Source organism: Zonotrichia albicollis, chromosome 16 (assembly GCF_047830755.1).
Source record: "Zonotrichia albicollis isolate bZonAlb1 chromosome 16, bZonAlb1.hap1, whole genome shotgun sequence".
Taxonomy (NCBI): Eukaryota; Metazoa; Chordata; class Aves; order Passeriformes; family Passerellidae; genus Zonotrichia; species Zonotrichia albicollis.
The window spans coordinates 7,634,664-7,660,601 of record NC_133834.1 but is presented as its reverse complement, the minus strand read 5'-3'; the positions used below and the strand labels follow the sequence as shown (position 1 = coordinate 7,660,601).

General features: G+C 41.5%; 2 protein-coding genes across 8 annotated transcripts in view; one reads left to right on the top strand and one right to left on the bottom strand.

The window, feature by feature from the left end:
- On the bottom strand, positions 1 to 25,938 carry PDILT (protein disulfide isomerase like, testis expressed). The gene is given in 14 exon segments (XM_005487704.3): positions 1 to 186; positions 2,100 to 2,189; positions 4,702 to 4,883; positions 6,247 to 6,367; positions 7,628 to 7,825; positions 8,814 to 8,939; positions 10,200 to 10,310; positions 10,894 to 11,031; positions 12,779 to 12,912; positions 15,802 to 16,008; positions 23,962 to 24,183; positions 24,310 to 24,388; positions 24,390 to 24,468; positions 25,922 to 25,938. Coding segments are annotated over 14 exon segments (1,773 nt in total). The 3' UTR covers positions 1 to 117.
- LOC102071406 (acyl-coenzyme A synthetase ACSM4, mitochondrial) overlaps positions 20,785 to 25,938 on the top strand; it is a 28,124-nt gene continuing 22,970 nt past the window's right edge. The window contains exons 1-3 of one of the 7 annotated variants that reach the window (XM_074552736.1): positions 20,785 to 20,953; positions 24,530 to 24,683; positions 25,098 to 25,177. The gene's annotated coding sequence lies outside the window, so the exon portion shown is untranslated. Of the gene's footprint in view, positions 20,954 to 22,090; positions 22,147 to 24,529; positions 24,684 to 25,097; positions 25,178 to 25,938 lie in introns of those variants that run through there. The other 6 variants (XM_074552735.1, XM_074552729.1, XM_074552731.1 and 3 more) reach the window with 6 other exon arrangements.

Below are 25,938 nucleotides of genomic sequence, written 5' to 3'. Positions count from 1 at the left end.
TCTTACTTTTATTTTTTATTCAGCTCTGTATTCACTTGAGATGAGTCATTCTTCCATTGAGCTCCTTCCAGGAAGGATTCCCCACAATCCTGAGAATGTTTCTCTTTCTCTGAACTATTAAAGTTCTTTCTCTGTTATTACAGTTTCCTTTTGGCTGAAATCCTCTTTGATTCCTCCCGAAGGATCCTTTTAAAAAAAGGAAATGCAAGAGGAAAATTGCTTATTACAAATGTTCACAAAGACTCTAGTAATTCTTAAAAAAAATAATAATAAATTTAAGATTAGTTGAAATGCAGATTTTCATCTTTTCCAACTAAGGAACTTGAGGTCTTGTTAATGAGGTCAGAAATAGTGCAGCTGTTGCTAAAATGCACTTGCACTTTGTTTTCAAACCTTTTCACTGGTTAATGGCAAAGTTTAGATGGAGCTTTGTGTGAAGATTTAATATGAACTTAGAATACCATGTGTGCTGATGGGCACAAGACTGTCTTTGTTTGGCAATCTCCAAAGAAACTCCCCTATTTATCTTGTGTGTTTGTAAATGCCCTGAGGTGAGGATGAGAAATTATTTAAAGAGGGAAGTTCATATCAAGCACTGTACTGCAAATGGTCTAATATTGCAATCTTCTGGGAAAATGTGGTGGGTGTCAGGAAAGGGTGGAAAAAGTGAACAGATGAGAAAATACCAATTACTTATCCCTTTTGCTACACAGAGCATGGTTTTGAGTGGTATTTCCTAAGGTGACTTTTTTATTTATTCTCTTATGTGAAATGAAGCATGGAGGAGTGATAGCAGAATATACAGAGCTCAAATATTGCATGTAAAAGCCTGTGTAGAACTCAACAGATCTGCTTGAAGCACAGCACTAAGGAACATGCAAGAGGCAGACATCAGGTGTGGGCTTTGGGTATTGGAAAGCAGAATTTTGCAGTGATTGGGTGTCTGGTCCTGCTCTGCAGCCTTCAGTACTAGTCCAGTCATCTCTCTCCAGCAGTAACTACATATTATATTGAAGCACTGAATGCCAGAGGAAATCAAAGCCTCTGGTGGAAATCAATCTGCAAACTTAAAACTGTTTCTCCACCCACAGCCAGTTTTCCTACCAACTGAAAAGAGTGTTAATAACAATTAACACTGTGATCCCACTTCATGCTGGGCAGAAAGGGGCCAGGATTCTTACACTGGGTGGACAGTGTCTCCATTTACACGTCAGGATTTGTTCTGTTCCCTGTAGTTCTCTGTGTGGAGCTCAGTCTCACTGCTCACTTTTAGCAGTGAAGTGTCTGTGATTAAATAACAGGCAGCTGTGGGACAGCAAACACTTCTCTGCTGTGATTTACAGTGCAGAAAAAAGGGTTAAGGAACTGGCAACAGTCACAACCAGACTGCCCAGAGAAGGGACATCCTGTGCTCTCAGCTGTGCCCTTCTTTTAGGAGGAAGAGAAGCTGCACTGAATGTAGCAGAATGAGGTGAGCAATGGGGATTTGAACAGCTCTAGCTCTGACACAAAGCTGTGGCTTTGTTTCTTCCAGCTGAAATGGTGGAAAAGGTGTTGCTGCACACCTGCCAGGGTGCAGGCTCCTTTGTGCTGGCTGCCAGGGCTGCTGTGTGACTCAGGGATGACACCAGCACTGGGGATGAGGCTTTGTGTGACAGGAGCAGGGATGTGAGTGGGTGTGTGCCTGCCAGGCTGTGCTGCAGGGCTGCAGCTGCTGTGGGGAAGGCACCAGCCATGAACTGGCCAGAGCCACCCAGGCTCAAACAGGGACCAGGACGGAGATGGGCTGGGATGGCACCAGCCATGATTCAATTGGCACAAACAGGGACCAGGAGGGTGATGGGCTGGGATGGCACCAGCCATGATTCAATTGGCACAAACAGGGATCAGGAGGGAGATGGGCTGGGATGGCACCAACCACGATTCAATTGGCACAAACAGGGACCAGGAGGGTGATGGGCTGGGATGGCACCAGCCATGATTCAATTGGCACAAACAGGGGACCACAAGGGTGATGGGCTGCAGCCACCTCAAGGATGTCTCATAGCTGGGAACCTGCCTGGCTCACACAGCAGATCAGGTCTGGATCAAATTCCTACCTCCTCTCCTGCTTCTGCTCTCATCTTTCTTTGTTCTTCTAAGAATTCAGAGAATGCCTCCAATGTGTATTCCCCAGTATAGGCCACTTCCTGAAAAAGAATTAAAGTATGTAACTGTACACAAAATTCTGGAAATAATGGCAAAATGGGAGGATTTGGGTTCTTTAAACTGACCAAACTCTAGAATTTTGTGCGCAGTTAAGAAAGCAAGGTCAGAGGCACAGCAGGTTCCAATATTATATGAAAACTGAGTGTAAAGAAGAATATGTATATTCCTTAGAAGAAAAGGATTTTTATACAAAACAACCATTATTTTCTGGTATTAGTTTGGGATCCTGCCAGCTACTGACATCAGTGGGGTTTTTTTGTGCTTAACAATAAACATTGGCAAGATATTCTGAAGAGCAGAGTCTTTTAAGTGTCCAGCCATGCTATTCAAAACTGTTCAAAGATTTTGAAGGAAATTCAAATTCTGGAATAGTTTTGAAAAGCACTGTTGCACAGCTTGAAAGAAGAGGATGAAGATGAACAGTAACTTTAATTTTCTTATACTGCACCTTAAATTGGGGATTTCCTGAGGATTTTCTTCTGAGAAAGTTTAATGAAAGAAGTAGTTTCAGTGTGTCGAGGCACCATATTGTATTTTAAAGATTCCTCCCAAAAAAACCTTTGCTCTCCGGAAGCATAAAAGGGTTTTTGCACAAGTTTTTTAGAAAAAAGTTGTAGAAGTTCATGTAAGTGACACTGGGAACTGTCTGCTGTTATCTGAGTGTATTCAGAAATAGGTGGAGACCAATTCTCAGCTGGGTTAAGCTCACTCCCACTGAGACCAATAACGTTTTGCTGCTTTATAAGGGTTACTCTTACACCTGATTTGAGTTCAAAGGGCTGTAATGAAAACACGTCCACACTGGTGAGTTCACTAAAATTGTACACTTTTTGCATACTAAAATTTTGGTATTTCTATTCAATTTTAATATAAAGTGTGGCAGCTTTGAAACTACTTTTTAATGGTTTTAATGTTTGTAAGTTTCAGTTTCTCGAGAAAGATTATTTTATTTCTCCAGAGGCAATTAACATTCTCAGCTGAGTCTTGATTTTATAAACTCTGATGATGGCTGGAACAGCAGTTTCTCTGAGCCTGACGATCTTTAAAGGCAGAGAAGCAGCTGATTCCTGCAGTGGTTACTGGGGATAAGTGTTAACATTTTCATTGCAGTAATCTGTGCATGGGAGTATGTAAGAGTTATTTTTCTCACTTAACCCAGAGAAACAGACACCTGCAGGAACCTGCACTGCTAGCCAAGCACAAGATGAAATCTCTGCACTTGAGGGATGTAGTGCAAAATCATGGTGCACAAGGAAGAACTTGAGATTTCAAATACCCTTTAATTCCAGAGTATTTTTAATTATGACACAATCCCTTAATAGTCAAGGAAAGTTTTTACTGGTTTGGGGATTTTTTGTTTGTGTATTTGGGGTTTTTTTTGCAAAATGACATTTATTTTGAGTGTTTAAGGTGTTTCTGTTTTTCTTCTAGAAGAATAAACATTGTGTGAGTGTGCAGGACTGCAGTTCAATTCATCAGAAGTTGTGCATGCACATCTGAGAGGAATATCTCTCAGAGATTAAATGAGGACATGGCTAAATGTCTTAGAATTTAATTTAAGTTTACTACTAAGAAGAAAAATGAAAAGCTTAGTAATGCCTTAATTATAGCGGTATCTTTTTTTTTTTTTTTACTTCAGCAATATTTTCTTTTTAATTAGATAATCTACATAGATGGAGAATGTAGCTATTTAATATTTTTTTGCCTCCACTTTCAGCAGCATTTTCTAATTATTGTGTAACACAGCTGATTGATTAGGTAGCATACTGCAAAACTCATTGGTCTTGACAACAAATATTTATTACCAGTGGAGGCTAGGATATCAGAACGAAGTAAAATTACTGGCTTAAATGTATAGAAGAAAGGTTTTGATTTGGGTTTTGTGAAAATGTAGAGGAAAATAACAGGAGCAGTAGCAACATTTTAGAGACGTTTATCATACATGCTCTGGAAATAACTGGCACAAGCAGTTCTTTCAGAGAACTTCTCTTGTCATGGTTTGAAGTAAAAAGGCACTGCAGTCATTGGGAGGTGTCTGTAAATTCACTCCAAGCTGAGAGTGTTGCCGGAACCCAACAGGCTGATTGGAGATGGTTAAACAGCAGGATGTGGGGCTCTGAGGACTTGTAGTGCAAGGGAGTAAGTGAGAAAATAGAAGAGTTTCCCTCATGTATAGGATGAGAGAATAGAAGGGTTTCCCCATATATAGGTTGAGAAAATAGAAGGGTTTCTCTGATGTATAGGATGAGGCAATAGAATGGTTTTCCTCATATATAGGATGAGACAATAGAAGGGTTTCTTTCATATACAGGTTGAGACAATAGAAGGGTTTTCTCTCTAATTCAGGTTCTTGGCAGCAATGCCTACTCAGAAGCCAGTGCTGAGCAGAAAGGACCAAATCTTTCCTAGTGACAGGACTCCTTTCTCCCTGGGACACCTGTGCACAAGCCCCCTGCTTGCTGAGCCTCCCCAATCTCCCCCAGAGGTTCTCACCTGGTGATGGGCCCCAGCAGGGAAGAGCGTGAAGAAGGGATAGCGATCCAGAGCCACGGCCAGGATGTCGTTTGCTGTGACATCAATCTTTGCAATCATTATGTCTTTGTGGCTTTCAAATTGCTCTCCCAGCTTGTCCCAGACTGGCAGGAGTTTTCTGCACTCATGGGACCAAGGGGCATCTGCAAATTTAAGAATAAAATTGTAAGGACACAGAAGTGCATGTGGTGGTGCAATCACTGGGACCTATCTCGCCCTTCAGGTTAACAGGGTTTGTGGCAAATATCTGCTTGAAACCATTTGCCCTTCATGAATTTCACATTTCCATGTAGTGATAACTAGTTATTCACTAACACATTTCTGATAGCAGCGCTGCTTTAGCTCTCTTTAGCCTCTCATGACTGTAACAAACACAGAACTTGGACTTTGCTAGAGGAGTGTGCCTGATAACCAGTGCAACCCACCTGAAGTCTTGCATCATTCCCTTGTTGTAGTACTTGTCAGAACTACAAAATACTTCCTGCACAGTAAAATTAACTGTGTTATGCTAACAAATAAACTACACTATGTTGACTCTAGAAAGAGGAGTTTGAGTCATGGTGCTGTTTTGACTCAGCACTGCACTGATGCAGATCACCAGAAAAGCAAACTGCTGAGAATCCAGTGTCCCTTTGAAAAGCTCACAACACAGTTGCAGTCGCTCAGTCAGGATAACAATGCTCACACTTGGTTCCCACAGAATTAAAATTTCAGGAGCACTTGACTGAATACAGTACATTCCCTGCCTTTCATTTCCAGAGGACTTGGTTCAGTTCTTGCTTAGCTCATTCAGTTTGTTGATGATACTGAAATGTAAAAATTACTCCTCTGAGTGACACAGCTGCAGCCAGCAAGGAGGGTGGCAGGAATGTCCTACCTTTAGGAATTTCTGGAATTGAGGGCAGTACAACTAGTTGTCTATACTGCTGTTAATGCTGTGTGTTTGTTTTACTGAAATTACTGAGGCACAAACTAATCCCTGCTGGCTGGTACAAGGATAGAGCAGAGGTTTCTTGTTGGAAAGAGTCATGTAAGGAAGCCACATCCCTTGCAGACAGAGGAGGAAAAAACGAGTTACAATTTCCAAAACCACAATTCCTATCTGGGATTTAATCCTAGAGCATTATAAGCAGACAATCTCAGTTAACTCTCCTTCTGCCCTGGGAAGCCTGGCTCATGCTGTGCAACACGTTTCCATCGTACAGCACAATGTTCCAGTGTCCTGTTGTCTTACAACACAGAGATTTCATATGGCCTTGACCAATATTTACTGAAGAGATGCAATGCTACTCAGTGCAACACTAAGTCAGCAAAGGTATCACAGCATTTCCACAGATACGTCACAAATTTTTCTTCAATTCTTTCCAGAAACACTAAAAATTCATTGAGGTCAGATTCTGTAAAGTGCAAAGATTAGTTTGGTATATAAGCATGAGCTTTGATTTTTTTCCTTCCAATTGGTCATGTTATAGCAGTTTAAAATCTGAATTCAATGACAATACTTACAAAACATAACAAATACAGTCATGGTCTTATTGAAGATGACACTGTTGAAATTCTTCCCAACAAGCACTTTGACAGGCATCTTGTCCCAGTCTTGTGGAATTTCTTCACTAGGGAGATGTTGCTAAGCAGAAAAAGAAACATTGCTGTGAAAGTGCAGGGAACATTGAGAAACTGTACTCTGGCTCAAGTTAATGTGAGTCTGATGGGACATTACCTAATGTGCTCTGTTGCTGTCTGATAACTCCTTTCTATCATTACATCCTGGTCAGCCATGGTTCCCCCTCCTCTCCCTTCAGCAGGAGCTGGGATCTCACACCCCAGGGTGGTTGGTGCTCAGAACTATTTGTCCCTCTCTTGAATACAGACTCTGTAGCAGACTGTCTGAAAATGATTTTTGGAACACAGTTGTATTCCTCATCCTGAATTCTGTTCCAATGTTCAGAAGCTGGACTACTGAACAGTTTATGTGTTGTGGGCCTTCAAAAGTGATGTAAAACACACCAGGAAGTGTTCACTGCTGCTTAAATCTTTGCTTTCACCACCAGCCATGATCCCCACATGACTTTTACAATTTAGAGTGCAGGAGCTGGGAATTTCTCTTCTTTAACACCACGGCACAGTAACAGAAAGGCACATGTGCCCCATGGAAGCAGATCTTGGTGAGGAAGGAGCCACCTCCCCTCTGCTTCCATCCCTCTGCTCCCTTCCAACACTAAATACAGGATCTACCTACTCACATTTCTTAAATTCTGCCTGCTCTCAGACTGCTTTATCTTGTCTCCCTGTAACTCACCCTGAGGAGCACTGAATAAGCACAGCATTTTAATGCATTTTTCACATGAGTGTGATGATGCCTCATTATGGCAACAAATGCTGTATTTACCATTGGGAATGATCCCCCTGGGAGAATTCAACTTTGCTAAACTTGCTTTAAACAAATACCAAATGTTAATCCCCTCTGAAACCATCACTTTTTGATTTACTGGATTTTCCTGTAACCTTAAAATCTGTTGCAATGATTGTTTGCATCTCTCCCCAGCGAAGAAAAGGAAATATCTTCATTTTTGTATTGGAAAGATAGAGGCATAAGGAGCTTTTAAGCCACTCAAATAAAACAGCTGGCATCAGTTTAAATTTTGGGCATAAATGATCAATCCAGGATTTACATTGGAGGACCTGTAGTCCACCTCAGTTGTTAAATACAGAGGGATGTTCAGTCAACATCTGTAGATGGTAGATTAATGAATTAGGGTGACAGTAGATTAATAAACCAGTGATCACAACAGGACACTGTTCTAATTTAAAAAGGGGGTGCTCTGCCAAGTTTTTGCTGTGTTTTAGCTAGTGTAGTAGAGAGCTGTCTCTTTAGATAAGAACATACCTTTGCTTTTCCATGTAGGTAGCTCTGGCAGAATTCTCTCAGGTTCTCCACAGTCACTTCATCCGCAGGCATTTTGTACCTGGCCTCGCTGGTGAGATTGAGGATCCTCGCAGCAGGAACATCGATGTCCCTGATGCGGAAATACTCAAAAATCCGTCCGTTCCTTGCTTCACCAGTATCCACCAAAACAAACAGTATCTGGTGATAAAGAGAGAATCATGCACCTGGTTGGGCCTTCCAGCTTTGGTTTAGCCATTCTGGTGAAAATGGACTGTGGAGCTTGGCAGTGGGGAAGGATCTAACCTTAAATTCAAGGAACTGTGTTGGATCATTTTTGGTCTCAAGACCAAAACCCAGAAGCTCTGTGGATTTTATTACACCTTGATCCTAGTTAATAACAAATGCTAAAGCAGCCAAAAGTACTGAAGCTTTTCCCTCTGTCTCTTCACAGTGGTTTGCTATCACTTTCAATAACACTTCTTAAAATCTTAAAAATCTTTCAATAACACTTCTAAATTACCTCCCGTAGAGCTTGTTACTCCTCTTCATAAATCTTAACAGGACAAAAGAGCTGAAACACCTGTAATCCATATGGATTTACCAATATGGGATATTTTACTACAAGGTGAATTAATATTTTTCAGTGTCTCATGTACCTGGAGCAGGAGTAGCACCATGGAAAACCAAAACACTTTTGTATTGTGTATACTGCCTATAACTGTCTCTATACATGAAAACATGTGGCTGCAGGCAAGGCTATGCATATACCTTGCAATATTCCACAGTTTTTATAGCTCCAGCCATTTCTTCAGGGAATATTCTGAGATCCTCATGGTATGCCCTGGTAGAGCCAAAAATTGCCAGAATTTTGCTAAAACTACCTTTGGCTGGAAGACACTCCCAGAAAATTATATTTGTAAAATCTGAAACAAGTAAATTTGGAGCAGCTGGAATTACTGCTCCTCTTTGTGGCCTTTGTGTTTTGAAAAAATCACTTCCAAGTGAAGTTTATCTTTCAGCTTGTCCTTAACAAATTCAGATAATTGTTACCGAAACTGTTTTTAAATGGTTGGTAGCGTTAGAAGATGGACTGACAGCAGTGTATTTTTACCAGTTATGTTGGTGAGTGGTTTTCCACTGATCTTTTGGCGCTCCCATTTGCAAATCTGGATTCAGAGTTACAAACCTTTCCTCTGAATTGTGCAGCAGCAGACTGGTAGTTTTCGTAAATCTCACTGAATGTCTCCGAGTTCATTGGGGTGAACAGCAGGATGTGATTTTCAACAGGGACATCAAAAATCTTCACAGATGTCTGGGAAACAAAAGACTCAACATCTGCTCCACTCTTTGTAGGCAGAACAGTGAATCAGAAGCTCAGCATATCAGTATCCCTAGGCTCTGCTATTGCAAATTTTACTTTTTAACTTAGTTCTCAGTCATTTCCATAACCATTGGATTTTGTTTCATTGTTTTAAAGCAGATAAAGTAAGAAGAATCAGCAGCTGCTGAGAGGTTTTTTTTTTTTTCTGTTCCAGGAAAATCCTCATAGTTATTCACAGATTTTTACAGTCTGAAGGGACTGTGATCTTTTAGTCTGACCTCCTGTATAAAACACACAGAAGAATTGATGCTGAAAGCACAGGGTGGTGTTACCCAGGGAGGCCCAGCTGCTGCAGCTGTAGGGGCAAGACCTGGCTGGGCACTCCCTTCCCTTCCCTTCCCTTCCCTTCCCTTCCCTTCCCTTCCCTTCCCTTCCCTTCCCTTCCCTTCCCTTCCCTTCCCTTCCCTTCCCTTCCCTTCCCTTCCCTTCCCTTCCCTTCCCTTCCCTTCCCTTCCCTTCCCTTCCCTTCCCTTCCCTTCCCTTCCCTTCCCTTCCCTTCCCTTCCCTTCCCTTCCCTTCCCTTCCCTTCCCTTCCCTTCCCTTCCCTTCCCTTCCCTTCCCTTCCCTTCCCTTCCCTTCCCTTCCCTTCCCTTCCCTTCCCTTCCCTCTGGCATCAGCAGCTGGGATCTCCCTCCCTGCACAGGACTAACTGTCCTCTCATGCCACCCTACAATCAGAGGCAATGGGGTGTCCCCCAGGCAAGCAGGGATTTCCATGTCTTTCCTTTCCTTTCCAACCTGCACTAGCAACAATTTCTGCTGGTTTCTTTCCTTCTTGCCCTGGCCCAGAGCTCCCTGTGGCTGCCTTGGGGTGAGATGTTTGGAGCCAGGATTAGGGACTGACCTTCCAACCTCCCACTCCACTTCTCTGCTGCAGAAGCAGCCCAAGCCTTGTTGTTGGCCCCACAGGAGAGAGGTGTTTGCATGCTCAGAACTCACTGTTCCACCAGCCACTCTTCATCTTCTCTAGGAAAATGCATCTTGCCAGAGAGAAGCATCATTTGGCCTGGGTTAGACCAAGGGCTGCAGGCTGGGTTCTGCTGGCATTTTTAGATGTGTTTAAGAGTGGCCTTTTCAAATGAGCAAAGACAATTCTCACTCCCTAAGGTGCAGAGTAGCTCCCTGGGTCTCTTTCTGCATGGATTTCTTTCCTTCTCCCATAGCTTTTGCTAACACAGTGAAATGCACGTACCTCAATGTTATATTCAGTGACCAAATCCAAGGTAAAGGTTTTGATTATCCTTGTCAGGCCCAGTTTGCTCTGCCTACCATCTTCAAGCACTTCATTATGCACAGGTTTTCCCTGGACAAACAGTGAAGTTTGTGAGGTTGCTGGCCTTACCAAGTATAGGAACAAAATGAGAGGCTTTAAAAGCGAGAGTTTTATGATTCTCAGCAACTGAAATTCCATAGCTTGTAAAATGAATGTCACAGCTAGATTGCAGAACGAGATTACAGCTAAAATTCAAGGTACAGCTGACAGTTTTAATTTGTTCAGTAATGTTTACATACTGAAAGATCTTTCCTACATCTGTACACACTATCTGTGAGATATGCTTGCTCAGGAAATCATGGGTCTGACTACTACCTAGTCTAAATATTGCTGCTACTCTGTGTAGTTTTGGTTTTGGTGTTGGCCACTTCTTCTGTTGTGGACTGGAAGAAATTTTCTGGTCAAAAGCAACACACAAGAAAAGAGGTGAATGTCTGCAAATCTCACTGAACTTTGGCAGCAAATGTTGATTAGAATGCAGATTGGAAAGTAAAGCTTTTATATCCAGATCCTTAAGCATAAAATTTATATATAACCTGAAAAATTCCCAAACTGCCTTTCCAAAGCCCACAGCTGTCACCAAACCTTACCTGCCAGACTTTGGTACTCCTACCTCCTTAAACACAACGAGAGAGTTCCTTTGGACACCGTAGTTGGCACAGACCTCCTCATTGGCTGTCATCCCAAAAGGCATCTCTGGCACATCTCTGGCTGTCTCACAGAAAACTTCCACACTGTCATTGTGAAGTTCCTAGGCCCAGAATGAGCATTCATTAAGACTTTGCCCTACACCCTGCTAAGATGTGTAGGAGTTAGAGCTCCAGGTGAAGCAGGCCCCTAAAACCCTGTGAAACAAAGAGCCAAGTGTAATTGTAAAGTGGATAATGCTTCCCAGGATTACCTCTAAGGGGGATCCCAGGAGTGCTGAGACGCAGCTTGTGCTGGCTGGCCTGGATCAGCAGGGATGGTGAGGGGTCCCCTCTGTCCTCCCTGCCCTCCCCTGGCACTGCCACCCTCTGCAGAGCCTGGGAGCGATGGTGCAGCTGCTGCTGCCCTGCACAGCTGGCAGGAGGTGAGGGGTGGCAGGAGGGCTCTCTGCTCACTAGAGGAGCTGGCTGGCACATCTGGGGCTTTTGACTGAGTGCTCTTCAAGGCAGGGACCTTGACTCCTGCATCTGTCAAGCAGTCACTGTGCTGTCCACCCTCAAACTAATAGTAAATAAGCAGGATGAAAGGCAACAGCACTTCCAGATTTGATTTAATCAATTATTTCATGCTAGATGAATAGTAATTTATATGCTGAGACCTTCCAACACATCCTGGCACTCATATTTGTGAGCAATCTGTGAGTAATAGAAGCCCAAATAAGGCTCCTAATTTGCTTGGACGCTGTTTTGTTGGCTTTTACCCATTAAATTTCTGACATGCCCTAGCTCATGCTCATCTGTTGTCATTTCAGCCCTGAGCAAAGCCAGTGTCCAGTCAAACACATCTGCAGGCAATATCTGCTATCAGGGTGGTTCAGGGAACTCTCTGGCATCACTGTGATAGAAAGAGCTTCTCAATTTCCCCCAGCACTGGAAAACTGCCTCCCTTCCTTCCTAAAAGGCTGCAAGCAGATTGCTGCAAAGCAAAATTCTGGGCACTGAGCATCTTCACAGTTTGTCCTGTTATGTTCCATGTGCTCACCAGCTTTGTTACTATGGGGCATTTTGGTAATGAGCCCTGTTTTCCATATCCACAGAACTTGGACTATCTGCTGTAGCCAGCACATTTGGGATATTATCAGTTCAGGTATGAGTCCAGACATTGTGCTTTAACTGGGCAGAGAGATAACAGAATAAAAGTCTCTTTAGTTAGAGAAAATCCTTGATTGAATTTTCAGATATTAAAGATCTCAAGGACACATTGAAAAAGCAGGAAAAAGCTGTTTCTATTTTACTCACTCTGACAGCATTTCTATTGACTGCTGATCACTAGCATTCAGCCCAAATCCTAAGAACCTTATTCTGCTCTGGAAAATGGTAGAATTTGCTTGAGAAAGGACTACATGTGTTGGATCATATACAGTGGTAATACTCTGTGACTTCCTATCCATGCAGATTTGGCCTTCTTCACATCAGGAAAATTTGGGGGAGTTTGGCAGAAGGCCTTTCTCTGAAGATGCAGGAAACACTGCTGTGACCAGCCAGGGCTGTGCAGACGCTGCTGGAGCACCCTGCTCTCAGAAGCAGGTCTCAGGGTCTCTGTGCCCAGGTACTGGTTAAGGAAATGTGCTGTGGTGTAAGATTTCCTAATTTCTGCCTCTGCTTGTCTAAAAGTGTGAAAAAATAGATAGAGATTGTTATTTTTTTTTTTTTCAAATGTAGACAAACTGAAGGTCTACATTTTTCTGGTGAGTTCTTGGTCTTTTGGATGTGTGGGCTCTGGTGGCGATAGCAAGCAGTATACCCCAAAGCTGCAACAGAACCAGCCTTTTGAGTTTTCCAGATAATTACCCTAAAGAAGCCAATCACTGCTAAATCACCAGCTTTTATGATGGCTTCAGCCTGATCAGTAGAGTTGATTAAAACAGTGCTAGGTCCTGTTCTTCTTTTTACCCATGTAATAAAGGCTGAGGCTTTTCTGACTCCTGTGGAAGGAAAAGAGAGTTAAAATGAAAATCAAAATGAATGGCAGAAATTTCTGTGCAATCAGAACAGAGGCAGTGGAGGTGCAGAGGATGCTGAATACAAATGGACTTGGACTCCTTAGGACTGAGGTCCAAGCTGACTGAGAGGGGGTTTGAGGTATCCAAGTTCAGCTTCAGGTTCTGGTCACCATTTAACTACTGTGACTCTAGAAGACCAACAGTGGATCGGCACAGCTTTTACTGAGACCTCTGCAAATGGTTTTATGTCCAGTTAAATGATTAATCACACATGGAGAGGAGAGATGAGGAAATTCAGACAGGTAGGAAACCTGTCCTGCAAGATTTCATGTGTCCCAAAATCACAGTGAGCTATAAAGTGCTATCGACCTAAGGTTTAATCCAGAATGACTTCAAACCAATTGCAGATTTTATTGAACTGTTTGTTCAATTACATTAGGTGCCAAAATTGTTCCTTTGATGCTGCAGGAGAGATCTGATAGGCACAGAGACGTGCTAAAATTCCTCTGTGGGGCCATAGCATCACTTCAGTTTAGACATAAGAAACAAAGCTGAAGTGTCAAAGTTGGCATTTAGTTCTGGATTGTTCCATCTTTTGGCTTCCAAATTACTACTACCAGTTTTACTGAGATTATAGTCAGTCTTTTTATTTGGTAAACTGTCCTAAGCTTTCAGAAGTTTTAAAATATTGAGTCTCTTTAAAAATTAAATTTTTAAGCTATCGTGTTTTCAGAGGAATTTGAGGTAACAAACTGAGGCTCAGGCCATTAAAATCTTAGCTCTTTCATCTCTGTACAACAGACAGGACCAGAGTAAGGGTTAATTAAAATCATACATTAAAAAGAAAAAGTTCAGTGTTACAGTCAAGATGTATGGTACAAGTGGATTATCAGAGATGCAAGTCCTGCTAATGTGCATTTTAGCAGTCTGACAAGATCAAAATTGAGTCAGACTCTTATACTGCCACAATTTTGCAGCAGACAGCACTGCAACTAGTTTAAAATAATTCCTTTTTTTTTAAGAGAAGCAGGCAGTCATCTGCTCTGGAGTATGTAGGCTGCAGAACAAAGTGCAGAGCAGTATCTAGTGGCCACATCGTGCTTGACTTCTGCTGTCTAAAGGCAGAATTGAAGTCTTGTCACTTATGTCAGTGCTGTAGCCCCTAAGCATATTTTCTGTGTGGTTAATCTTTCTATTGAGTTCCTTTACTCAGCCTGTGTACTGGCAAATTTCTGACCTTGAAGTCATTACTGATGATTTTACAAAGCCTAGAATTTGGCTTTCATGTTATGTCCATTACCAGGAACACCAATCAAAATTTCCATCTTCCATAAAGAGTTTAATTAATTTATTTATTTAAGCAAGGTTTGCAGGTTTTTTTGTGCCATGAAGTATGTACCAAGTCATGTATGAGAAGTCACTGGGTGGTGAGTGGTGAGTGCACATTTCCAATTGCCAGAGCTCAGTGGCTGAAAAGCCAAACATGTACATTTTTGTTTTACTGTGTAAAACATGTTTTACTCAGTGTTGCACATAAACATTTACCAGTGAACAAAATGTAATTTAAGCCATTGTTGGTGGCACATGTGCTCCAAATGATTGGTGCTGTCTGCCTTGTAAAGAGCACAGAGCAGCAGCCAGTTTCCCAGTTCCTGCATCTTGCTAGAAAGTGTGCCTGAAATAGCAGCTCTGCTGCAGGGCAACTGTGTGTGTGTTACAATCCTCTGTTCTCACTGTTTCACACAAAAAATCTGCCAAGTTCACCAGTTTAAGAGAGGTTTTCTTGTCAATGCTGTAGATTTAATCAGAGGCTGAAGGTGGGGGTTTTGCTTTCAGGCATCAGCACCTCTAATACAGGTTCAGCGTGGCACATCACGCTCTCGGTGGCATTTGTGCAGAGGCTGCTGTTTGCACAAGTCTGGGTGCTGGGAACTTGGTGAGAAATCCAATAGCAAGGAGGAGCAGGTTGCTAAAAATACTGAGATCAGGTTTCAGCAGGAGCCACTGGGGGCTCAGCAGTTAAAGATATCTCAGCACTGGGTTGTGTACAAGTTCAGGAGGCAAACTTTGAGTTCCTTTTTTTGTTTGTTGTATTAAACTTGTGACTCACCTGTATGTGCTCAGAGTACACCAAGAGGTGCTTGGCCAAGTCAAGCAATTTTTATCACCTCTGTAAAAGTTCATCATTTTATGAAAAACATAACCTTTCTTGTATGTACTGAAAGTGAACAAAAATGTTTAATAAGACCTGGATTTCTGGGATTGCTCAAGTCTGTGGTTGCCTTTGCTCAATAACTTTCTGTAAAATACTTCAAATTATTCCATGTTTTATTCTAAGCCACATATGAGCTCCCTCTGATGGCTAAATGGCAAAATTATTTTCCTTAGCTTAGGAAGTGGTTCTGTATGTTAAGGACCCAGAGAATTCCCAGTTCTTAGTTAGATGAAGTGTTGCTCCAGCCTGTTTCTATAGACACACTCCCATGTGAATTGTAGTGGATCAGCAGAGTAATGGAGCAGTTTGGGGACCCAGTTCTTGTTTGGCATAAGTCATTAATGTTTATTGTAATAACTGGGAGTCAGTTGTCTTGTTGGGGTGATTCTGTACTTGGTGGAAGAACACCAGTAATTAATTGGACTGTGTGAACTTAATAGAGAGAAGATACTCAGTTATGCCCTTGGAAGATGAATTCAGATTCAAGTTCCTGTATTGGTACAGAAGCAATTGCATATTTAACACCATGGGCAAAACCAGCTTCCCACCTTGTGTATTTTTATCTGAGCATCTATATTTTTCTTCTCAGCAGGGTAATAGATGGGTACACCCTGTCATTACAGATCATTATCTTATCAGTGCATGAGACAGTTTACCTTTGCAGTCTATGGGATCTTCCCTGCTGCCATTCACAAAAAATTTCACAGTAGGAAAGGCTTGAATATTAAATTCTTTTCTCAAGTCATGTTGGTGTGTCACATCAATTTTGCCAAACTGGATTCTTGGAGCTTCTTTTTTAAGCTGTCGTGCAGCCTCAGCAAATTCTTCAGATAAATTCTGAGAAGACTGAGATAAAGTAACATCTGGAAAAAGCCAATCAAAAGCAAATGGGTTACATAAGCCACAGTGTGAAGCTTTCTAGTGGAGGCTGTTGTGTCAAGTGGTAGCTGGAGGGTTTGAATAAGGTCTTCTATGACTCAGAAGTAAATGAGGGATTATATTTACTTTCTTTGTATTGATGCTGGTTTTTCACTACTCCATATGTCCTTGAACCAACCACCTTGAACAACCAGAAACATTTCAATATTCTTCTGTTGGGAAAATATGTGGAGCAATTAAAAAGTAATTTGACTGACTATGCTGGCTATGAGTTTAACAGAGGTGAAGGACAGAGTTAAATATTGCTCACATTAGGACTCTGTGATCAGCACTTCACTGAGGCAAGCTTTTGTAATGCAGAAAGCACTTTACCAGAGGAGAGATGGAGGAAGGAAAGAGAGGAGCAGAGTGTGGTGTTTGAAAGGTGTTTGAAATATTTTGCACAAATACATGTTTGAAAGGACAGGTATTCCTCATGCTTTCCTGTGTGCCAGCCCATCTCCAGCTCACATGGCAGCTGTGTCTTTGGTGGAAGGAGAGGGGACATTCTAGGCTGGCACTGGAGCTGTAAAGATAAATTAACATTAATAAAGGGCAAGAGAAGGAAACCAGGCACACAGACTGCTCTGCATTCCAAGACAAGTAACAGATAAAGGTCGGGAGCTTTATATTTTTGCAGCTTGGGTTGAAAAACCCAAATTTTGATTGAAATCAAGATACTCTGTCTTGTTAATTTTTTTTATTATAAAGAACAAAACTTATTTCTTCAGATTATGCACATAAATTTTTTTGTTTCTTCAATATACTTTGCAAGTAGGAAGAGATGAAGAACATGCAGTTAAACTTGGTTTCACAAAATTTGTTCTTTTGTGTATATATAGCTGTTTTTGTGTATACACATGTTCAGATATATAACTGCACAAGCACATACACAAACACCAAAGCTGTTCTGTTACATAAATGTAAAAAAACAACTGTCTTTTATTCTTTCACAAAATAGCAGATGCACTTCCCTAGAACATACCTTGTGAAGACATAGCCTAATGTGGTTATAACCAAAAAGTAAATGGACATTTCTGTAAGAGTTCTAATATATGAAAGACAAATCCATATTCTAACTCAGTGCTGAGTTACATTCCTTGCATTATTCATCATTATCCTTGCACTGAATCCCAGCCATCAGTCATTTTCTTCCACCTTACTGTTGCAGCAATGTGAATATTAGCATCAAATAATGCTATTTTCTCCAAATATTGAAGTGATAGTGCCAGGCCCTTCCACATCCAGTCACAGACAGACCCATCTTGGCAGAGGCTCACAGGACCCTGCACTGGCAGAGCTGCTCCAGCTGCTAATATGCCAGAGGGCTCCTGTTACTAGAATAAAACTTAGAGTCTGCTCAGGGGATACTCAGATACCATGTGATGGAGAGAAGGTGGTTCTCTAAATAAAGTAAATAAGCCTGAAGACAACAGTCCAAGCCCAAGTTGTGTTCTAATTGCCTCTAAAATTAGTGCTTCATCAAATAAGCATATTATGATTTTTCAAAGAATTTTTACCCAAACTTTAATTTTCTATTTCAAATTGATAAAAATGGTCTTATGAAACTTTTCCTCAGCATGATTGTAATTTGTTATCTCCTAGCACTAAAAAAAAGGGGAGGAAAAGTATCTCCACTTGTACCTGAATATGCTCTAGAGACAACAGCAGAAAACCTGCAAAGCTGACCTGTTAATGTAAGAAATTGCATGTCTACCCTATAAAAATACCGCTGCTTCTAGGGACACTGAGTGTTGAGCCTTTATGAAGTATTTTTGGTGAAAATGATTGCAAAGGTGGGCTATTCAATAAGACATGGAGTACTTGCAGTGCAGTTTGAGAGTGCTGATACACAGAGAGTGCAAGTGGCAGGGCTGGCCCAGAGCAGGTACTGGGCTCTCCCAGAGGGAGGGTGTGTGGCTCTGGACAGAGTGGAGTTGGAGCAGCAAACCCCATAGCAAACCAGGATCCAGCAGCTTTCAGCTAATTCTAGGTCAGTGTTTTACACCAGAGGCAATTTCAGTACATTTCTTTCCTAATAACCTGAGGTTGCACAGCTGTTCTACCACAGCTGGGAAAGTGGATGCTGAAATGCTTTTTGCACAGTGAAATAAGAGGGGGCAGTATAAACTGTTGGTGAAACAGAAGCTGAAGTTTCACAAATACAAAATAAATATTAAGCCTAGACATTAGACATTTAGGTAAATTGTCTGGGGGGAAGAGGGTGTAGGATCCATTTTTCTCTAAAATATTTTCATTCCAAACAGATATTTTAGGAATAATCTTTTATCACTGAATGGCCTGAGTAGTCAGAGTTGCAGCTAACTAGAATGTAAGCAGCATGCTAGAAAATGAGAATTGCTAGAGTTGGCAGCTCTGTGCTGCAGCTGGGAGAGGTGCAGGACTCCTGCAGTCAGAGACAGGAGAACTTTAAGTACCATTAACCTGCTAACTGTGAGACACAAGTTCATTGGGAGAACAGACAGATAAAAACTGTTTCCTTGACTACCCAGAAATCATGTGGAAACATCCATCATGCACCTTTCCCCTGCTTTCCTGAGTGATTAGACTCCTCTTCAGCTCTCCATCAATTCCTTTTCATTCCACTCATTCTCTGTTTGCCTCCCAGGTGCTTTATCTTTCAAGTCTGAGTGTTGCAGGAAATCATCACTCCTTTTCTTTGGAGCCTTTTCTCGAGTTTTGTTTGGCTTCCTCTGGTTTGGATTTTTATTGACACCGATCACTTCAGGCCATGGGATGAGGAAGCAGCTGCTGGGGCTAAGGTGGCATCCCAGGCTCCCAACTCGAGGAGCATCAGCAGGGAACAAAGCAGACACGGAGAGGAGGCAGCAGAGCTGTGACAGGGTCACCAGGGAAGGAAGGCAGTGTGGGTGGCAGGACACCTGTGTAAACCAGTGTGCTGTGCCACAGCTGCCAGAAATTAGAGGCCCTTCAAAGGCTGTCAGCTCAAGAGCAGCATTGTATTAACATGGGAGAATGTTTCCATATCAGTAGTTTTGTAAATAAAAACAAGGATAAAGTAAGGGTTTGAAAATTGAAAGTGGGAGGAGAACCAGATATCCTGTATTTCGACTCTTCCCTCTTCAGTGCATTGACAACCTGAGTAAGCTGCTACTTCTTTTTCATGGTGCAGTTTACTGAGCTAAAATATATTGAAATGTGGACAGATAAATCTTTTGCTGGCACATGAATGTGTTTAATTACCCTAAAGAATTCTTGAAGTGGGTGTACATGGAAGCACAATGAGTTAATTTTCCTTTAGCTAATTGCTGGTGTCCTCCAATCCCATTACTCTGTCCGAACTGGTGGTTTAGGGATTGCAGCAGTCATTGTGAATGTGCCTGTTGTCCTGCCAGATACTGATTTCCTGGCTGTTCTTTTCTGACATGGTCACAAAACCATTTCAGCAGTCCCATTTCTCATCTGTGCAGGCTGCTTTTACAGTTGCACTACAGATATATAAATTTCTCTGTAGAAGAGTCTTGAGATGAAGGAGAGATTCACATTTAACATATCAGAGTAGAAGGATGTTAATCTTGCTGCAGTTGCAAGCTTGCTTCTGTGACCTTGAATTCTCCTGTTCTTCTAGAGTGAGATACAGCCATAACCTCCTGTGCTGACCTCTCCACTTCTTAACCAAGGTTTGCAGTTCATTTGAGATTTCCTTCTATATAAACATCAGGGTTTATTCTGAGTTTGGATTATTGTAAGCATTCACTAAAATAAGCATGTGAGAGACACCTCCATGAGGGACCCATGCTAGTAAGTAATTCTGCTGCAGGTAACTGCAATTTCTTCTTAATAACATCACCTTCAGCTTTTGTGCTTTAAAAAGGAGATGTTTGTCTTCAAGAGTAACCCTCATCTTGCCTATTAAATGTCATTATCTCAGTCCCAGGTTGCAGGAATACTGTGGCTGACCCAGTGTCTCTGTAGATGTACAAATGTTCTGCCAGGAAAGGTAAACATCACCTCCTCATAAATGGGAGCATGCTTAGCACACAAAGCAGCAGCACAATGTCTGCACCACTTGTGTGCTTGTCTTTAGGTTATCCCCACGTTTATCAAGGATTTGAAAACTTTTCACTGGAAAGAACAGCAGCAGGCATTCTCAGAAGCCTGTGGAATCAAGCATTCACTTGGGTCTGTGTCTTTCCATGAATTCTTCTGATAACTTGGGGGAAATGGTGTTAGCATGTGCTCTGAAGGCTGTGCTTTTGGCAAGTCTACAAACTTTATTCTCTCTGTGATAGGCATATTTGTTAGAGTGATAGAGACTTTTTATGGTGCTTATTTGCTTTTCTCTGCAGTGAAAGTCAACACAGGGACTTCTATTCAGGCAGTGTGCAGTGTAAACACTGAAACTCTCCCATGCAGGCAGCACTGATCTGAGGTTTACCTTCTGCTGCTGATGAGTGCTCTGAATTTCATGTGCTCAGAAGCATTTGTGTGGAATTCTGATCAGTTTAGTGTGGATTGGGAGATGCCACAGCCTGCAGCAGCAGAGCACTTTCAATGGAGTGCTGAGATGAGGTGCTGGGCAGGACTCACACACTGCTGGGTGATGCTTGCATGGTTTTCAGACATGTTTTGGTGCACAGAAGAGCTGGGATGAGAGAGGAAGAGCGCTGGGTTTCTGGATGAATGCTTTGTTTTCACTCTCAGCACTTGCCCTGTGCACTTTGCCCAGCTCCAGAGGGATCCATGCATTGCCTGGCTGAAAGTCAGCATGTATTTATAGCAACCCTTCCTGAAGGAAGGCAGACCTGGGACACTGTCAGGGTGGAACTGACAGGTACTAAAAGGGCTTGGGCGTCACTGGGTAGAAAACGTCAAAGCCAACCTCACCTGACAAATACTGTGGGACTGGTAAGTAAATAACAATGCAACAGGGAAAGGTTTTCTTGTTTTCTTATCATTGAGAGGTGATCTAAGGCACAGCCTTGAATGAAAGTTTGTAGCTCAAATTTTTCTGGTGTTGGTGCAGCACCAGAAGAAATCCTATCTTCTGGGAAGCCTGGGATTCCTTCCCACTCTCTGTGATCTCTAATGAGTCAGGAAGAAAAAGAGCTCAGGTCTCACATTCATTCTGGGTTTCTGAAGCTGATTCCTGGCAGCCTCATAGATTTCATGGGTGATCTGGGCAATATTGTTTTCTCTCACATTACCAAAGTTTCTTTAATGGTTCCTTGTTAACACAGGTTATTTATTTAGATATACTTTTTAGAAGTAGCATATAAAAGATATAGAATTATGGCTTTTCTGTGCAGGTCCCATCTTTAGTCTCCTTGTGCTGTGGCAATGCAATTATTACAGCAAAGGAATCAGCTCGCTCAGCATTGTGGAGTCAGGTTTCCTACACCCAGGGCAGTGTCCCACTGCAGGACAGTTTGTCACTGCCCCAGAGGCTGTTCAGTGGCATGTTCCAAAGGGAACCATAGAGATTGAATCAGTGATTCCCAGATGATGGATCAGTGCTGTGGAGCTCATCACTCCTGGGAGTGACTCCATCATTCTGTCCAGGGACTGTGGATGCCTTTATGCTTGTGGGGGAAAGGCAATCCAGGAGTTTTCAGTAAGGCCTTTGATCCAAACCAGAGGGTGATGAGGATCACTGGAGCAAGGTGTGTTTGGGGAGCAGAGCATCATCTCTGTGTTTTGGAAGATGTGCTGGGGAAGGGAAGAGTCTGTTTGTCCTGCCTTTCGGAAGAAGCCATGTGTGAGGGAGGTGAGAGATCAGAGAGGTCCAACATTCTGCTCTGATGATGGGGCAAGGAAGCCTGGTTTAGACCCCCACATCCTTGGAGTGCCCAAGTCCCTGGGCTACTCTATTCTGAACAATTCTTCCTCCATCTCCTGTCTCTTTCTGAATTCTTTCATGTCTGTTTTCTGCTCATACTTGGTTGCAACCCTGAAGGGTGTTGCAATATCTCCCTGTTGATAATTTCTGCCTGTACCAAGAAAGTTTGTTTACAAACTCTCCTCTGACCTGGTCACTTGGATACTGTGCTTTGAGACAGCTCTTACAATACAGAATAGAGAATGACTAAGGGTTTTTTCTGGTAAGTTATTTTTTCACCAAAATTATGCATCTTCAGAGAAATAAAACAGTATACAACTGCAGACTGAATTTGGCAAATAGCTTTAAATCCTCCACTATTATTAAAAAAATCTTCCAAAATTTCAACACTTTCAGAAGTATCTAAAAATTTAAAACACTATGTTTTAAATAATTTTCTAATGTGATTATTCTGAAAGATTAAAAACACTTGAAGTTTTATAACCTTGCTTCAGGATTAATGAAATGTTTGGCATGATCCAAACATATTTTTAGTTTCCTGAATCTGTTAGTGTATTTTAGATTTTGTTCTTGAAAGTACAAGTGTTTTCATTTCAGGCTGACCTACACTACATCAGTATTATTATTAACTTTATTGTCTTCATTATATTCTTTATTTATGTTATTATCAGTTTTATTGTCTGTTGCTATAGTATTATACTGTATATAATAATATATATTAATATGAAAATTAAATATTTTATTCTATATAATATGTTATTGTTGCTATTATATAATATCATATAATATCAATCATATCATATAATATATTTTATTTTAGATCCTATTTTATATTACATTTTATATAATATTTTATATTTTATACTATATTTTATATTATATTTTATATAATATTTTTAATTTTATTTTTCTTTTCATTTTTAATTTTTTAATATTTTAATTTTTTATTTACTATTTTTATTTTAATTTTTGTTTTACTTTATTTTAGTTTATATAGTTATATTATGTTTTTATTATATTTTATTTTTATTATATTTTACTTTATTATAATTATATATCAGCAGTAAAATTCCCATTTGGTAGTGATGCAAAAGACCAAATTAGATGCACTTCTGCAAAATTCGAATATTGCCTTAATTTTGAAAATCCCTTCCAAATATGGAACAGTTTGGGGGCTGAGCTTGTGCCTGTGTCTGGCACCTGCTGCCAAAGGGGGTCTGGTTTGCAAGTGTTTGTGTAATTTAAGGTTAAGGGGATGTGTGCACTGAGCTCAGGGAGTTTGGCTCAGCAGAACAAAGTCAAGCCCAAGCAAAAGAAATTAAGATTTTGCTGCCTTATGCTGATCAAAGGGTTTCTACTAGCAGCAAGCTGCTGGCCAGGGCAGATCCCTGTTTGGGGCATGGGAAATTGTGCAGCATCTGAACTTTTATATGGGTAACATCACAAGGATCTGCCTCTTGCCTTTTGCCTTTGCGATGTACTTGATGGCCAGACCTTATAACAAGGTTGGTTATTCAAAAACCCCACCAGTTTTGCTCCCCAGGAGGAATGAACATGAACCTAAAAGAAGGACCACAAACATGCCTCTACCTAATCAAGCACTCCTTTCAGGGAAAAAGGACAATATAATGTAATTACAGATATCAAAGTATTGTAAGAAGACAATCCCTGAAGCCCAAATGCTCACAGAGGAGAGATACCATCCAAAAAATCTCATACAAAGTGCTGATGAAAATGCAAGAGGGAGAAAAGTACTCTCTGATTAACTTTTGTTTGGTTGGTTTTTTTTTTTTAATATGTTTTACCCATCACTGCTGTGAACACACACTTGCAAAATTAGGCAGTGGAGGCAAAGAATGCCAACTCAGCACTGTCTTATGCAGCAGACTGGTACTTAACCACCCCAAAAAAGAATAAATTACTGTAGTTATGATCAGAAATAGATACATAGAGGAAACCAAAACAAACAAGGACTACTAGGGGACAAAGCAATGGTAAAACCAGCATTCTTGAGTGCCCCAACATCAGTCATTCTCTGCAGAGCCACCAGAGTGAGAGAAGGGAAATTGATACTCACAGAACTTCACCAGGAGGTATTTGGTTTCCTTCAATGCTCTGTCAAAGTTGCTCTTTTTCAGCAAGAGGACATGGTTCTCCTTCTTTATTTTGGGGAGCTTGGTTTGCTTCAGCTTTGCTTCATTTGGGCTTATGCTCTCTGCTGCCAGGAAGCCTGTGAGAAACAACAATAGAATAAGGGAAAATGGATGTGTCTTCATCTTGTCCTGCCTTTATGCAGATATTGAGAAAGAAAAAAGCAAAGGAGCATTAAGCAGTAGGGTTTGCTGCTCAAATGCCTGCAGCTGTATCAGCCAAACCAAGAGGCTGATAAGGTTGATAAGTTTGCCGCCAGTGGAGCCAACTGCACCTTTCCATGGGAAGATTAAATTAATTAAGTACTTCCTCATCTTTAGTAGCGGTTGGGGGGGTGGAGAAGTTGGGATGAAGCATGGGGAAGTTGGGTTCTCTGTGTCTGAAAATAAACAACGCAGGGAGAACGTGAGAGAGCACAGGAGGGAACACCTGCCTGCAGAAGCACCAGCGGGTTCCATGTGTGCTGGTGTAATCAAACACCCTTCTCTCATCAGGGCTGCAGACAAAGCAGCAGGCCAGGTACCTGGCACAGTATTTGAGGGCTGCTCCTCTGCCTCATGTTTGCTTGTCTCTTGTACTCATGGATCTACTAATTGTGGGACTGAGAGTGTGCTGAAGTCAGGGGAAAACTCTCCTTTCTTTGCACAGGTAACTTTAATGTCTGTAACTCTTTGATGTCTTGTCTGTGAGGCTCCCTTCTTGTCTGTGAGTGTCAAGTTGTACCTCAAGTAAGATACTACTCTATGGGTTAAACCAGAAGATTGTGCCATTGGTTTTCAGTGGTAACACAGTTTTCTGTGCAATAAATGGAAGGGGCTAAATGTACCAATTCATCCTTAGGATTGCTATCAGCTGTGCATGAGAACTATGAGGCCTCCCTAGACAGCCCTTTCAGAACATTTAAAAAAATATTTGACAGAAATATTGAGATTCTGGACTGAATTTATATGGGTTCAATTCACTATGGAATTATTATTTCTGTAAACACCTGCGAGTCCATAGTTGTCGTAGAAATATCTTTGACCCTTAAACTCTGATAAAACTTGTGAACTTTACCCCCAGAGCTGTAACTGGTAGAGGAGACCAAGCACAAAGGACATAGCATTTCAGTGGCATGAAGGACAGAGCTGACTTGAAAACAGGTGGGTCTGGATTAGTAGAATCAAGAAGAAATTCCTTCAATAATGACTCTTTCTTCTTCTTGAGGAGTATCAAGTGATTCTTTGCACCTTGTGCCTTTAGCAGACATTTTATTTAGGAAGGCACCACTAAAAAGAAGGAATGTTCATAATGGAGTTGATGTGGTAGCCTCCATTTTCTGTAGATGAAGGATCTTGGGGGGCATATTGCTGCAATTTATTCTGGTTTTGAATTTATTCTTTTTATTCTGTGAGTGGGGGCTGGGTTTCCAGCAAATTCTTTTCTATGAGGCTCAAAAGCTTTGTGTTGTAATGCACCTTGAGATTCGTTCCATTAGTACTTGCAGAGTGTGCCTAATGAAATCAGGAGCTGTGTATTCAGGCTTCTTGCAAGATAAGATCACACATAAATACAGATTCAGCAATCAGGTACTAAAGGAGAAAAAGAAGCAGAAAGATAAGAGTCTCCCATTTGACTTTGTGGTCTCTTTCTCTTCATAACAGCTCCTTTTCAAAGATGTCTTTCAAGCAACATACTAGTAAGGTTAAAAAGCATCTCTCAGAACTGCAGGTTAAAACTAACAAGGCCGGTTTGAGCTGGGCAGGCAGTGTTTAAGCTCAGAACACAGCCTAAGGCTCCCAGAACAAAGGTAGGATGGCAAAACAATTGCTGAGAGAGCTGGTTTTCCCCTGTCTGCCACTGAAACAAAAAGCCATCAACTGAAATCCCTCCTGGAAACCTCCTACCAGGAAAGAGGCTCCAT